This window comes from Pinus tabuliformis, chromosome 4_1 (genome assembly GCF_031772625.1).
Source record: "Pinus tabuliformis cultivar Carrire ecotype Pingquan chromosome 4_1, CPIR1, whole genome shotgun sequence".
Classification (NCBI taxonomy): Eukaryota; Viridiplantae; Streptophyta; class Pinopsida; order Pinales; family Pinaceae; genus Pinus; species Pinus tabuliformis.
Window position 1 is genome coordinate 982,316,112 of NC_142303.1, and position 16,373 is coordinate 982,332,484.

Consider the following 16,373-nt stretch of genomic DNA (forward strand, 5'->3'; position numbering starts at 1 on the left):
AAGAAATAGGGCAGATTAAGGGTTTGATTTTCTAAGAAGTTCATCAATAACCTAGTATGATACATGTCCATTACTCCAAAGCATCCTTCATAAGTGATGAACTTTTGAATGATTAACAGTAAGATGGCCCAATCTTCTTTTAATGCATGAACAAGAATTCCTTTTGTAAATACAGTAACGTCCATACCTGGGTTACGTAATATAATTCTCCATGTCTGCTCGTCCAAACTTTTGTTTTTAAACCAACACTCACCTTCCTGGGGCAGGTTTGTGGCAGCTGCTATTGATGCTTCAGTGACCGTGAACTTCAGGTCTCCAATTTCCACCATCTGGCCGTTGAAAGACCTTGCAAAGGATTTTTTTACCTCCTTATTGTGGCCCTTAAATTTTTGAATGAAGCGTAGCCATTTTGCCTTCTTCAACAAATCTTTTACTTGAGGGTCTCCTTCTAAGAACTTAGGCCCTTCCAGTTCTGCCCTTAATAATCGTCCCATCCTTTCCTTTGTTTGAAATTCAACTGAAATTCAGCTGCGTGTGAGGGTTTAGCGAAGGTAAGATGGCTAGGTTGTAGGGTTTATGGAAAAAAAAACAGTGGCTGCAATTGGAAGATGGATAACAGGTAACGAGAGTGTTCAGGAACTGTAAGCGGAAACAGAGGATGAGCAGTCGAGGTGAGTTCACAAAATGGAGTGGAGACGTATGTGAACGAGGTGGTAATGTAGCCGTGGCTTTAACAAAATGGCAGGGTAGTGAAGTGAAGTCAGAATTTTGAATTGAACGGCTACGTACGAGATGTTAGACGTTTATGAAATGGTTGCGAAAAATGCGGTGGAGAGGAGCTGTAATGAAATAGGTCACATCTCATGATTACAAATGGAGTGTGAAAGTGCAGTCAACTACGATTTAAACCAAAAAATTAATCATGAGACCGTTTAGGGAATAAATGCATGGTTTATGGAATAATGTCATGGAATGGTAATGGAGTTATCGTGATAATCATTGCATATAGTGGAGCTTTAAGGTTTAATAACTATGCAAAATTGTGCCTTTGATTGCTATTTGAAAGAAATTTTTACTCATACCTTGGAATCCTTGTCATTTGTTGTCCATTAGCCTTTAATCAACTGCTCGTGTTGGTATCATCCCAAGACCCCTTTTTCCTCCTCAAAAACATATCATTTGTCCATTCCTTTTCATCATATATCCCTTAGAATCCTTGAAAATTTATTATTAATAGTCTTATAGTTATTAAATTGCATAGAAATTGATTTAGGGATTTTATGTTGAAGAATTAGAAGTTTTTGATGAAATGGTTACAGGAAGTTCCAACATCCTGTAATAAGCTTATCATTTGACATGTGGCGCAACAGTTGGGCTAGAACGAAAGGCATGGATGAAAAGAAGAATGTCCAAGCATGGACAAACACCTATCTCCCAGCCGAATCGATCCTCCTATATGCGTGGTCAACTCAGGTCAAAGCATGGCACACTGGCAGACAAAAGCAGCAACAGCAGCTCGTTCTATTTTTATTTAGTTTTTGTTCTTTTTGAAAACACTTAGGATAGAAACATTTTGAAAAAGCTTGATGTAATAAAAGCGGCAACAGCTGAATGTACATTCATTGTCGAAATGACATGGCTGTGGATATACATATGTAAATACAGTCCGGTTAATGGTTAATGTTTAATCGTTGAATCATTCCAGAACAGAGTTTTTAAGTTTAATACTAAGACCTATTCACAGTTACGACTTGTGTGTCTCGTGCATTGATTTGGTAGCCGGTCGATTATAAGCCGGTGTACCCCTGGAACGCGGACGGGCCCTGCGTTCAATCGGTATACTGTCCATTTATTTCATTTGCATTTCGGTTATCGTATGGTTGCACAGTGGTATTGATTCAATTTCGATTTCAATAGGTTTTGTATGGTTTGCATAACAATTACAATTACTTGGGTTTCGATTTCCATAGCTTTTGATTTCCATTGAATGTATATGGTTTGCGCTTATGGTTGGTTTGCGTTTATGGTTATGCTGAACAGTCATCACTGAGATCTGGAAGTGCGTCCTGTAAGGGACTCGATCCCTGTGTGTCTTTTAAAAGCACCATCATAAACTCTGTTTTTGTTTCACAATTCATTTATGATCTCTATATAGTTTGATATAGTGTAAATATCATTGAATGCTGTGTGTTTACTGAACAAGGGTTTTCTGGGTAATATCTTTGTAAGGAGGTTAAGATCGTTGTTACAGTCATACACAGTGCTTAGGTTCAGTGTTTAATTTGGTAAATACATCTAATGACAAGCATTGTAATCAGGTATATTAGTAGGATAATCTGAGTTTTTGAATGATAGGTGACATATCCCAGCCTTCCGTAAAGAAGCCTTGTGACCTACATCATAATCACTTAGCCAACAATCCTTTATGTCTATATACTTTAGACGCATGCCTCTAAGCTTACGCACCTTGGTCAATATTAAATATAGTATAGCCTAGTACCCTAGCTAGAACACTACATTTTGGCGCCATTGCCGAGGAGGCATACTTAAAGGATTCAAACCAAAAGAAAAAAAAAATTCAATACACAAAAATAAACAAAAACATAGTTAGAAATCATGTTCATTTATGCCTAGACTTAGAGACAATCAAGGGAGATTTGTAAAAACCCCCCACCATCTAAAAACTAACCCATCATCATCAGGAGCAGACTCTCTAGGGAATATAACACCAGCTGAGGAGGATATCCAAACATTGGAAGAAAGATTTTATTCAGGACAACAACTTACTCTTGTTGAAAGGGAAACTCTATTTGCACATAAATCACAGCAGAAGCCCTTTCCTAGATCTTCCACACAAGGAAAAAGTAGTACAGTTACCGAACAATCTTCTTTTCTCCTTTTTCCAATTAGAATGGCTGAGGAAGGATCTGGATCAGTACCCCACCAAGAGGAGGAGGAGTCAACTTTTAAATTCCCTATACAAGAACCACAGGAGGATGAGGAGATCAAAATGAAAAATATACCCCCATCCGTGCTACCCAATTTCTATGGTATGGCTTCAGAGGATCCGAACTCGTTCTTGTTCAAGTTTGACATTGTATGTCGAACTTATGGCTATACAGATGATGCTCATAGACTTAGATTGTTCCCAGCCACATTAAAGGCATCAGCCTTAAAATGGTTTATGGGGCTAGGTGAGCATGCCATAGCTGATTGGGATGGCATGAGGAGGATATTTCTAAGGAAATATCAGCCTTATTGCAGATCCAAAGACTCTAAAGATGATATCTTTAGAATGAGTCAGCAGGAGGATGAAACCTTAGAAGAATATTTAGAACGGTTTGTCTACAACTTGCAGAAATCTAAACACCGAACAATGCCTCCTGATCTAGTCCGCACAATATTCTTGAAAGGTATCTGGGAAGAATACATGGATGATCTCAACTTAATGGGCAAAGGTGACATTTCTTCCTTACCCTTTGAAGAAATAGCTGAACTGTGTGAAAAATATTCAAGGAGTAAAGCTAAAATGGGAAAGAGAACCTTGTCATCAAGGGTCACAAAAACTGCCTCTGCAAGTGTTACCCAGGCTGAAATTGGTAATCTTTTAGAAGAGTTTAAAACAGATTTGTTGAGCACTCTAGGGAACCAAATTGATACCTTAAAAGCCAAAAAGAAACAGGAAGAAGAAGATAATATCATGGCTATTTTCTGCCCCAAATGCCGCAAGAAACATGCATTAAAAGACTGCCCTCTAGAAAATATCCAAGTTTGTGCTTTCTGTACTGAGCATCATGATATGTTTAACTGTCCTAAAGTTAAAATTTTGCAGAACTGTAATATGGTAGCCAGTACAGAGATGGAAAACGTGTATTACATGGGCGCATAGCGACCATGGCAGCCAAGGCAAGCACCCCAAGGTATGTTTCCTAATCAAAATCTGCAATTTCCTATGAATGATCAGATGTATGCACAAAACTCATGGAATGTACCCATGCCATGGCAGCATCAAAACCAACCACAAAATCAATGGAGACCATCTCAACAGTATTCCCAATCCTATCATCCATATCCTCAATCATACCCACCTTACTCACAGCCATATCAACAGTACCAACAGCCATATCCATCACTTTCTCAAACATATCAGCAGCACCCTCAGCAAGTTGTTTATCAACCCCAACCTTCTCAACAAGCACTGCCTGCTCCTCCACCAATAAATGCACCACAACTGCAATTTCCAACTAACCTACAACCTCCCAGACCCACTCAAATACCTGCTCAAACTGTCCCAAATCCGAATAATAGAGCAGAGAGGCCAGCCTATAATGTAGAGGAAGGAACTTCATACTCCACACTGCCTTTGCAAAACATTAATCTGAGGTCTGGTAGGGTGCTCCAAAAGGATTCTCCAACAACAGATCAGCAAGAAGAAAACTCAGAAAAAGACAATGAAATGACAAATAAAACAAAACCAAGCAGTGATACTAAAGATAAACAGATGCAATCACTGCATCCACCTTTTCCAGACCGATTGGTCCAAGTAAAACCACCACTGCCTCCACCACAATTTGATGTCTTGGATGAACTTAAAAATGTCTACATAAAAATCCCACTGCTGCAAGCTATAAAGGACATTCCTATCTATACCAAAGCCATCAAAGACATGTGTCTCAAGAAGCCTGCTAGGAAAAGGATTGATCTTCAGACCATTCATGTTTTAGGAAATTTAGCAGGCCTTATGACCAATACCATCTCCATGGAGAAGTATGTTGATCCTGGCATTCCCAAAGTGACCACCATCATTAACAACATACGGATTCCAAACACTTTAATAGATCTTGGAGCTGCAATCAATGTCATGACCCTTGAAACCATGAGAACACTCCAGCTCATGAATTTGCAACATACCACAATTGTTCTTGAATTAGCTGATAGGTCCAAAGTCATTCCTGAAGGGATTTTGGAAGACATCATTGTCTCACTGGACTCTTGGGAGTATCCAGTGGATTTCTTAGTCCTTCAACCCAAATCCAATTTAGGAGGACACCCTATCATCCTAGGTAGACCATGGTTAGCGACTGCTGATGCATTCATCGGATTCCGGTCAGGCAACATGATCATTTCCAGAGGGACCGAAAGAAAACAACTCACCCTCTATCCATCGGCAAAATCACCAGCAGTAACACATAACTTGTGGCTTGATGATAAATTTAATGATAAAGAAGAAGTACAATCTGTTTTTAGCATTGACCAGATCTATGATTTCCACGAAGACAATAATGATTTGGTAGAATTATTTCTTTCTCAACCTGATGTGTCTGAAAATTTGAGAAATGAACAATATAATGCTGCAGATGTACTTTTGGCTCAAAACTTTCAAGAAACATGCACTATCCACTCTTTGCAATCTACATTTCAAGACATCTTTCCAGTTCAATCCATCACCAATACACAGAGTTAGGTCATAGAGATCAGTCCAGGGAAAACTTTGAACATAGGCAACCACCTAGACTCATCTCAGCAAGAGAAATTGATTAGACTCTTGAAGAAGTACCAAAAAGCCTTTGCTTGGGATTACACTGACATGCATGGGATTCACCCCGACACATGCACTCACCATATCTACACAGATAGCACCATTAAACCAGTGAGGCAACCCCAGAGAAGAATGAACCCCATGCTCCAAGACATTGTCAGAGAGGAATTGCAAAAACTTTTGAGGGTCAACTTTATATATCCTATTTCTGACAGTCAGTGGGTATCCCCATTGGTTATCGTGCCCAAGAAAAATGGTAAGTGGTGCATCTGTGTTGATCACAGACAGCTGAATAAAGCAACACTCAAAGATTACTTCCCACTGCCATTTATTGACCAAGTGTTAGACACCCTAGCTGGCAAATCATCATTTTCTTTTCTTGATGGTTTCAGTGGCTACAACCAGATCAGGATTGCCTCTGAAGACCAGGACAAAACCACATTCACCTGTCCTTGGGGAACCTATGCCTACAATGTTTTGCCATTTGGACTTTGTAACGCTCCAGCTACATTTCAGCGAGCTGTGTTAGCTATTTTCGCCTATTTAATTCATGATTGTGTTGAAGTGTATATGGATGATTTTTCAGTATATGGCAATTCATTTGAACATGCATTAGAAAATCTTGAGAGAGTTTTTAAAAGATGTATTGAAGCTAACCTGTCCCTCAGCAATGAAAAGTGCTTTATGATGTTAAATGAAGGGATAGTGTTGGGCCATTATATTTCTTTTCAAGGCATCCAGGTTGACCCAGCCAAGATCCAGATTATTGCTGATTTGCCTATTCCACAAAATCAGAGAGAGGTAAGAAGTTTTCTTGGGTATGCAAGCTATTACCGCAGATTCATTGAACATTTTAGCAAGATAGCTTTACCTTTGTTTAAACTTCTAACCAAAGATGTACTTTTCAACTGGACTGAGAACTGTCAACATGCATTCGAACAACTTAAAAAGAAACTATCTACCGCACCAGTCTTGAGAGGGCCTAATTGGAGTTTACCATTTCATATTTTTACCGATGCATCTGACACTGCAGTAGGTGCATCATTAGGCCAAAAAGAGGAATCTTATACTTATGCCATTTATTTCATTAGTAAAAATCTAACACCTGCAGAGTTAAACTATACAGTTACAGAAAAAGAAACACTTGCCATCATTTATGCTGTGAATAAATTCCGACATTACATAACTGGTTATGAAGTCTTTGTACATACTGATCATTCTGCCATTCGACATCTAATGAATAAGCCAATAACTAGTGGCAGAGTTACCAGATGGTTACTATTGTTACAGGAATTTAACATCACAGTGTTAGATAAACCAGGCAAAGAGAACCAGGTGGCAGATTTTCTCTCTAGACTGCAAAATCCAGGTGAGGTTGTTCCAGTTGAAGATTCTTTTCCGGATGAAAACTTATTTGCAATTTCTATAGTAACTCCTTGGTATGCTGATTTGGCAAATTATTTGTCTACAGGAAGGACACCTCCACACTTCACTGCAAAGGAAAGGAAAAGACTAATCAAACAAAGTGCTAGATATTCATGGCTTAATGGCGATTTATTTTACACTGGTTTTGATATGATCATTAGGAGATGTGTAAGAAATGATGAGGTAATTGACATTTTAAAATCTTGCCATGATGAACCGTGTGGTGGGCATTTTGCAACGAAGCAGACAACCTTCAAAGTTCTTACTCTTGGATACTACTGGCCATTGATTTTCAAGGATGCCAAGAAGTATGTAAAGAGTTGTGACAGCTGCCAAAGAATGGGCAGACCAACAGCTACCGATGAGATGCCCCTTCAGCCCCAAGTTCACTTAGAGCCATTTGATAAGTGGGCTTTGGACTTCATAGGACCCATTAACCCAACCTCCAATGGTAAGAAGTACATCTTAGTATGTACTGATTACGTCACAAAGTGGGCTGAAGCAAAAGCACTGGTGAGAGCAACCGAACACACAGTAGTCAATTTCCTTTTTGAGGAGATTTTTGTGAGGTACGGAGTACCAAGGGAAATTGTAACTGATCAAGGTATTCAATTCACCTCAAAGCTCATGAAGGACATCACAGACAAATACCAAATAAAGCATAGAAAAAGTACCCCTTACCATCCATAGGCCAATGGGCAGGTGGAATCAACCAACAAAACTTTGGAGGGGATCATTACCAAAACTGTTGCAATGAACCAGAAAAATTGAGAAGAAAAGCTCAAAGATGCACTCTGGGCTTACAGGATTACTTGGAAAGATACCACAGGATTTACACCATACCAATTGGTGTACGGTAAGGAGGTCATGCTTCCTATTGAATTCCAAATACACACTTTTAAACTGGCTGCAGATTTACAAATTGATTTGGACCAAGCAAAAAAAGAAAGAATCCAGCAGTTGAACCAGCTGGATGAGATGAGGCAACAAGCAGAACAAACCACCATCCTCATGCAAAAACACAGGAAGCAATGGCATGATTCACACATTAAGAAGAAGCACTTCAAGGAAGGTGACTGGGCTTTACTTTTTGATTCAAAATTCAAGGATCATAAAGCTAAGTTCACCACCCATTGGATGGGCCCCTATGAAATTGTTCAGGCTTATGACAATGGTTCAGTCAAGCTCAAAACTATTGATGGAGAAGGTCATTCCTTCACAGTCAATGGTCATCGCCTGAAACTCTACACCAAGCCCATCAGCAAGCAAGATTTTCTCCATACACTATCTCAGCAAAGAGAGGTTGAGGTACTGCAACCCTCAGCTGCAGTATCACTGCCTTAGTTTCATTTCCTTTCAATTTCAAAGTTAAAAAGAAATAAAAAAAAATATATATAAAACAAAAACTAAAAAAAAATTGAAAAAAGAGAATATATAAAAAAATAATGGGTTAGATGTGAAAACCAGTCTCTGGCACACTCTAACCTCGAATTCCTACTTGAAAACCAGTCTCTGGCGGGTATGAATTCTCTTTCTTTTGTTTACAGTTTGCTTTATCAGTTGAATCATGACTTGAGGACAAGTCAAACTTTTAGTCGGGGAGAGAGGCATCAGCACTTTGTTACTTTTATCTCTCCCTTGTAAATTCTTCAAGATTTCTTATTCTATATTTTCATTGTAAATTTCCAAAAGACAGCTTGTTCCAGCATTCCAGACTTCAATAAATAAGCTGTTTTGTCATTATTTTATCTCAGAGGGACCTGGTTATAAATATTATGCAGGGGGGCCTGTTTTGTCCAGACAACTATGCTATCAACATCAGCAGTAAGGGACCTGTTTAAGACATTCAGAAGGGACCTGTTAAAGAAATTGACACCGAGGGCTACTTCAACAGAATTTCATCAAGTTTCTATAAGGATTTGGGCACCAACACTCCATCAAATGCCCAAGCTCAGTGAACCTGTAACAGTATAAGGAGCTGCATGAACATTTTCAAAAATTTTCTAAGGGACCTGTTACATTTGAATTTTCTCAAAGGGACCTGTTACATCTTCAATTTTTCTCAAAACACCTGTGCACTTAATCTTCCTCAGAGGACCTGTTACAACAAGAAAAAGAGCAGTCAAAGAAAGGGATTAGCAACTCAGCATGTCAATACAATAGCGACCAACAAAGAGTAATGTGTTTCTGTTCTTAAACATTTAATTTCCTAGATTGATTTTTAATGTAACTTTAATGACTGTGAACTGTTATGATTAATTTCAAGGACACCTACATCAATCTCCTATCATCCCTTATCCCACCGATTCTCATCATTCCCATACATCAACTTATTCATATCTCTAAAACCCATTATCAACACATCAACCTTGTCATACATCCTACAGCCATACCAACATCCTCTATACGACCGAATACCAACTGAAAAAGGGCATGTGGTGAGTTGTGTTTTTAAATAAAAAGGGAGAGACAGATGTAAAGCGGCCTATCTATTTCACTCCACACAGCCAAATCATAACTTCACCACCCAACGTACCCAATGATCCAAGGGGCTCCTCGAAATCATACCCAACATTATAGATACGCTACCAGCGCTCTTGTAGTGACATCCATGTAAGCGTACAACACTCCTCTGTTTTTTTAAATGAATGGATACGTTGTGAAGTGAGTACAGGGTTATCTCACCATCATTTCCACCTTCGATTCCCATAACTTTCAAAGTGGAATCAGAAGCAAGGAGCGCCGAAGGGAGTATTACCATTTGGGTCGATTTACATAGTGAAGATTGCAAGCAGTGAGCGCCGGAAGAAGCATTGTCATTTAGATTCTATTATTATCATTTGGGTTCGATTTACTCAGTAAGGAATTGGAGGCGGTGAGCGCCGAAAGAGAAAGAATAACCACCCTGTGCGACTTCCACCACAGTCATCATACAGTCAACCAACCGAGCATCATATTGAAGACTAAGGAAAGCGATATACCAGGTAACCAGTTTGAAATTTCTTTGTTAAAATTGTAAGAGTATAGATAGAGAAGGGTTAGAGGCACGACCCTCTGCCACCATGACTAATAGGGTCGAACCGAGTGTGTTCGACAGTGCACAATATCATGAGGATTGCATCGAAATTCTTAGAGAAATACAGTGGTTATCATTCCTAGAGAAATTCCATGGAAGCAATGAGGAAGTTACCAAGCAATTTGCCTTCACCTTCAATGGAGAAAAAGCCCTGATAGGTAACTTCTCCTTCATGATTTCAGAGGATACTATAGCTCAGGCAATAGGGATTAGTCCAGAAGGGGAGAAGTATTTTAAAACCAAGCAATTTAAAGAGAAATCATGGACACAGTTCATGTCTAGATCTAGAGTCTCCTCAGTAAACTGGAAGAAGGGTGTTCCAAGAAGTTGGTTGATGCATCCTTGGGATGAGATGGTTTACATCCTTCAAAAATTCATAACCTGTGAAGGTCGGTACAGTATTGTTTATCTATACCACATCAAACTACTCCTCCATTTGAAGAAACAATGTGTCATCAGTATACCATATTTTCTGCTACAAAGCTTAACCAAGATGTCCAAGACTATTCAGAAGCAGAAGGGGAATGAAGACAAAAGCTTGTATCACTTTGGCTTAATTAAAATCCTCATTGAACATGAATTGAAAAGAAGAGGGAAACCATGGAAAGAATTCCTAGCTGTCAATCAAATCAGAGATGAGGAAGAAAAAGAAGAAGTGCAAGAGGACTCAGGGTTTATGAAGAACATTGATGAAGAAATTCCAGTATCCAAAGCCAGCAAAGCACCTTTACCTGTGGGCAGCATAAGGATCAGGAACATGAAAAAGGAAGATGCTAAGAGGGCCGAGAAAGATAAAATTTTTACCACTTACTCACGAAGAACAAGGAGGACACCAAGAGCCCAGTTACAAGAAGATCAGTTTGAATCTAATGCACCTGCACAAATGGATGTTGAGAGTGGTGACCATTCATTACCAGCACCAGAAGTTGATATGGAGGTAGAGAGCAATAACAAACAGGAAAAATGTTCACCACCTCCCATTAAAAGACAGAAGAAATTAGAAAAACAAATTGAAGAATTGAAGGAAGAGCTCATGGAGGCTAACATGTTGGAAAAAGTTATTAAGAGAGAAAATGAAATGCTCCGGGCGCAAAGTAAAGAAACTCAGAAGAAGAATGAAAAGTTAAAGGAAAGAATCAGTGAATTGGAGGCTGAGCAAACTGAGATTTCTAACTGGGCCACTAAGTGGTACAATCAGAAGAAGACCCTCAAAGAAAAATACAAAAAGTTAAAGCAGGAGCTCAAGGGACAGAAAGATAACCAGGTGAAAAAGAATGTGGACACCTTGCTCAAGGCAGCAGAGATCCATGCAGGGACAGAGTTCAAGGGAAGCACTTCAAGGATAGCATGAGGACATGCTAAATCCTTAAGTCGGGGAGAGATGTTGGTATCATCCCAAGACCCCTTTTTCCTCCTCAAAAACATATCATTTGTCCATTCCTTTTCATCATATATCCCTTAGAATCCTTGAAAATTGATTATTAATAGTCTTATAGTTATTAAATTGCATAGAAAATGATTTAGGGATTTTATGTTGAAGAATTAGAAGTTTTTGATGAAATGGTTACAGGAAGTTCCAACATCATGTAATAAGCTTATCGTTTGACATGTGGCGCAACATTTGGGCTAGAACGAAAGGCATGAATGAAAAGAAGAATGTCCAAGCATGGACAAACACCTATCTCCCAGCCGAATCGATCCTCCTATATGCGCGGTCAACTCAGGTCAAAGCATGGCACACTGGCAGACAAAAGCAGCAACAACAGCTCGTTCTATTTTTATTTAGTTTTTGTTCTTTTTGAAAACACTTAGGATAGAAACATTTTGAAAAAGCTTGATGTAATAAAAGCGGCAACAGCCGAATGTACATTCATTGTCGAAATGACATGGCTGTGGATATACATATGTAAATACAGTCCGGTTAATGGTTAATGTTTAATCGTTGAATCGTTCCAGAACAGAGTTTTTAAGTTTAATACTAAGACCTATTCATAGTTATGACTTGTGTGTCTCGTGCATTGATTTGGTAACCGGTCAATTATAAGCCAGTGTACCCCTGGAATGCGGACGGGCCCTGCGTTCAATCGGTATACTGTCCATTTATTTCATTTTCATTTCGGTTATCGTATGGTTGCACAGTGGTATTGATTCAATTTTGATTTCAATAGGTTTTGTATGGTTTGCATAACAGTTACAATTACTTGGGTTTCGATTTCCATAGCTTTTGATTTCCATTGAATGTATATGGTTTGCGCTTATGGTTGGTTTGCGTTTATGGCTATGCTGAACAATCATCACTGAGATCTGGAAGTGCGTCCTGTAAGGGACTCGATCCCTGTGTGTCTTTTAAAAGCACCATCATAAACTCTGTTTTTGTTTCACAATTCATTTATGATCTCTATATAGTTTGATATAGTGTAAATATCATTGAATGTTGTGTGTTTACTGAACAAGGGTTTTCTGGGTAATATCTTTGTAAGGAGGTTAAGATCGTTGTTACAGTCATACACAGTGCTTAGGTTCAGTGTTTAATTTGGTAAATACATCTAATGACAAGCATTGTAATCAGGTATATTAGTAGGATAATCTGAGTGTTTGAATGATAGGTGACATATCCCAGCCTTCCGTAAAGAAGCCTTGTGACCTACATCATAATCACTTAGCCAACAATCCTTTATGTCTATATACTTTAGACGCATGCCTCTAAGCTTACGCACCCTGGTCGATATTAAATATAGTCTAGCCTAGTACCCTAGCTAGAACACTACAACTCGTTATTGATGTCTGTAGATGCTCCATGTCTTCATAGCATATGCTCAGTCATACCTGCATTTTCATGATTATTGCACTAACATCTTGATTGTAAATTTGAAAAATAGAGTGGTGGCTGCGGAAACTGCTTCTGGCTGTGGAAACTGATTCTAGCTGCGGAAACTGACACATCACCCACTTGGCTGAATAAAGATAGTTAGATAATAACTAACTGAATGGAAATGGCCATGAAAGAGATATTTATTGATGAAATGGAGTGAGATGAAATGGAGTGGAGTGAAATGAAGATGAAATGGAGATGGAGTGGGATGGAAATGAAGTGAAGTGAAAATGGGAAAGAAGGAGAGATTTTTTTTGGAAAATATAGAGTGTCAGGTGTCCCTGATTTTCACTCTACATTTTCTGTATAAGACTGCCAATCAGTGATTGGTTTTCAGGCTTATACAATTTTTTTTTTTTTAACAGAAAGGAACAAAGGCTAGGCTGGTGAGGAAGAAGGATTCTTCTTCACCAGCCTTATTTCAAAATTCTCTTGAAACATTTTGACAAATTCCTCTTTTGAGAGTGGCTTATGATAAATCTTTAATCTGTGGCCATTCACAATAAGAGGAGTTTGAAATTCATCAATGGTCTTGATTCTTACCGCTCCATTGCTAAAGACTTTGTCAATCTCATATGGCCCAAGCCAATGGGTCTAAAATTTACCTTTGAAGTCTTTAAACTTGGAATCAAATAGTAATGCCCAATCTCCCTCTTGAAATTTTTTCTCATTGATGTATCTGTCATGCCACTTAGCTCTTTGATGTTGAACTAGATCATGTTAAACACACATGGACAGTACAAAAGATATGAAGGATAAATCATGCAATGCAATTATTATTAACAATTGATTTACATTTATAGTACAATATCTGACTCTTGGGTTTCAGATCCCAAGGTCTCTTGGACTCCTTTTGTCCATTCGACTTCCACACTAACCCACTTAGGATTAGGTGTCCAACATTCCCCCCCTTAATCCGAAGGGTTATGTATGAGTCCAAGAAGAGAGCTGTAATACAAAATGTGCAAAAAATGCATGGCAGCACTAGGCTGAATGTGCTCTATGAAATATTGGTAAAAAGGGCGGTGGTTTAAGGATGACCACCAACACTGGAACGCTTAGTGCAGTTCCCGGAACTCTTCCAAAACTGGCAAGAAACTGAAGTTTTCTACTAGAGGAAGTGATCCTATTGTTTTAAAGAGGGAAACCTTCAACCATAAAAGGGAGGTCTCACCCTGTGATGGTTTAAGGATAACCAACAACTCTGGAATGCTTAATGCAATTCCTGGAACTCTTCCAAAACTGGCAAGAAGCTGGAGTCTTCTGCTAGAGGAAGTGTTCTCAATCTGTTCACGGGCATCTTTGTCTCTGGCTACAACTCTGAAACTGGTGTGGCAGGTTGTGGCTCAGGCTCGCTTGATGTGGCTTTGAAGCTTGTAGATGACCATCATTTCCCCCCCTGTCAGATACAAGGTGAGAAGATGGAGAAAACTCAACTGCAAGACTGTTCAATACTCTGGAACAAGTTCTGACATGTGTTTGGAATATCTTCTTGGCTGTTGATGCCCATTGCCAAGAAGCGATCCATCCAAGATGAATCTTTGTTCTTGCAGGACGTTTGTTTTTGAAGCATCTGTTTGAAGAATGGCTGGTTTTATGACAGTGCTTACATGGATGAAGATCAAAATAGTGATCTTTCAGATGGCCAACTCGGTCACAGTGTGGGCATTTCACGATCTATTGTTGTTGTTGTTGTTGGTGTTTCTGTCGAAGAGGGGCAGAGTCTGGAACAGCTGAAGCTGAACTGTCATGAGGAGCAGGTGAACTGTCATGAATGAATCCAGCACTCTGAAACTGAATGGGCTTGGCATAGTCTGGAATATGAAAGGACAAGTCCTTGTCATATCCAAGACCAGTTTTGTGCTTGTTGTGGACGAGCTATTCCCAAGGTCTGATGATGGGCTTGGGAAGTGCAGATTGAGTTTCTGCATCTGCATATACAATTGTTGCTTTATTGGGTATTGGATCTGAATTAACATGCTGCTGATGGGTGGTTGTCTCAATGTTCTGAACAAAAATAGGTTCAGAATGGTGTCTATTTTGATGTAGCTCTTCTTGCTGTAGCTGTGATTCAAGCTGCAAAAAATCGATCTTTTCCTGTGCATTTTGTAAACATGTCTGAATTTCTGAGAGAGATCCTTTGCTGATTTGGAATGTTTCATGATTCGAGGAATATATCAGAGTTTTTAATAACTCTAATATTTCAGTAATTCGAGGCATATTCTCCATTTTATCATCTACCTGTTGATTCGCGTCATCCACTGCAACTGAAGACTCCTCTGCAGATAGCTTCCTCTTCTTCACCCCATTTGGGAAAATTGATATGCCAGAAATCGAGAAATACTTCTCCAGCTTGCCGAAATCCTCGTACAAATCATAAATAACTTTCCTGTTGGCCTGCAGAGGTGAATCTACGGTAGCCAACTCAAAGAGCCCGTTCGCAATGCCCATTGTAACCGCAATGAGTCCCAACTTCTCCACTTTATCATTATCATCGACAACAACGTCATGACCTTGTCGTTGCTCTTGTCTGCGCTTAATAAGTTTCTTCCCATTTTCCAAAAGGCAATCAAACACATTGTGCCTTACTTTGCTGACCAAAAGCTTATCAGGAGACTTGGCCAGAACAGAATAAAGGGGCTCAAATACCAGACCAAAAGTTTCTATCCCAAGCGGTAGAAAATCAGCAAGCTCATTGAGATAAACATCCACAAAGTGAAGATTAACCCCCTTTGCAGAGTACTTATCTTCGGCCAAAAGGGATCCGTCCCTCAAATCCGCCATGAATCCTTTTGTCAACTCAGAGTCCCACCCATGGTCATCTAAAAGGAGAAAAAGATGATGAAGAAATCGGCTGAGCATGAGATAGAATTTGTCTAGTCGCAGATGATCAATTCCACTCCATTCGCGTACCATGGTTAAGAGAAATACCTGGAAGTAGTGCCGAGCGAGGGCAAGGTCGAGTGTTCGAATCAGAGAAGCGAGTTTGTCGATGAGCTGGGCTTGTACTTCGTGCTTGTCGGCATGCCAAACGCAGTAGAAGAGACCCTTCCAGATCTTCTTGAAGTCGAGATCTGAAACGTGGGTCTGGGCTTCGAGCCATCTCCTGAGAAGCTCGACTGCTGTGCCGAGCGTCTTCTTGTTGCAGGAGGCCAAGTGCTTTGCAAACCCTACTCTAACCTTATCGTTCTCTTCGGCTGCTTCTTCCATTATCCCACAATGAATGCAGGGAGAAAATCAATAGTTTGAAATCGACTCCACAAACATACGACTTGCTTGCTACCTGCCTGGATGAATTCCTATCAAAGTGGGCCGAGGTATCTCTCAGCCGGAAGCAGCCACGGCTGGTATTTTGCTCTAATATTCCTGAAATACCATGGACGCCATTCGTTTCATCAGCTATCGACTTACAGTGAATGTAGAATGATCCGTTGCAAGAAATTAATGAGCGCAAGAAACAG

At 39.6% G+C, this 16,373-nt stretch overlaps 1 protein-coding gene across 1 annotated transcript in view; it reads right to left on the minus strand.

The window, feature by feature from the left end:
* Nucleotides 1-16,122, minus strand: part of LOC149179420 (uncharacterized) — a 95,649-nt gene extending 79,527 nt beyond the window's left edge. The window contains exon 1 of the mRNA XM_089422460.1: nt 15,154-16,122. Within this exon, the coding sequence (XP_089278586.1) occupies nt 15,154-16,122 (969 nt within the window). The remainder of the gene's footprint in view (nt 1-15,153) is intronic.
* Between the last annotated feature and the right edge of the window lie 251 nt (nt 16,123-16,373).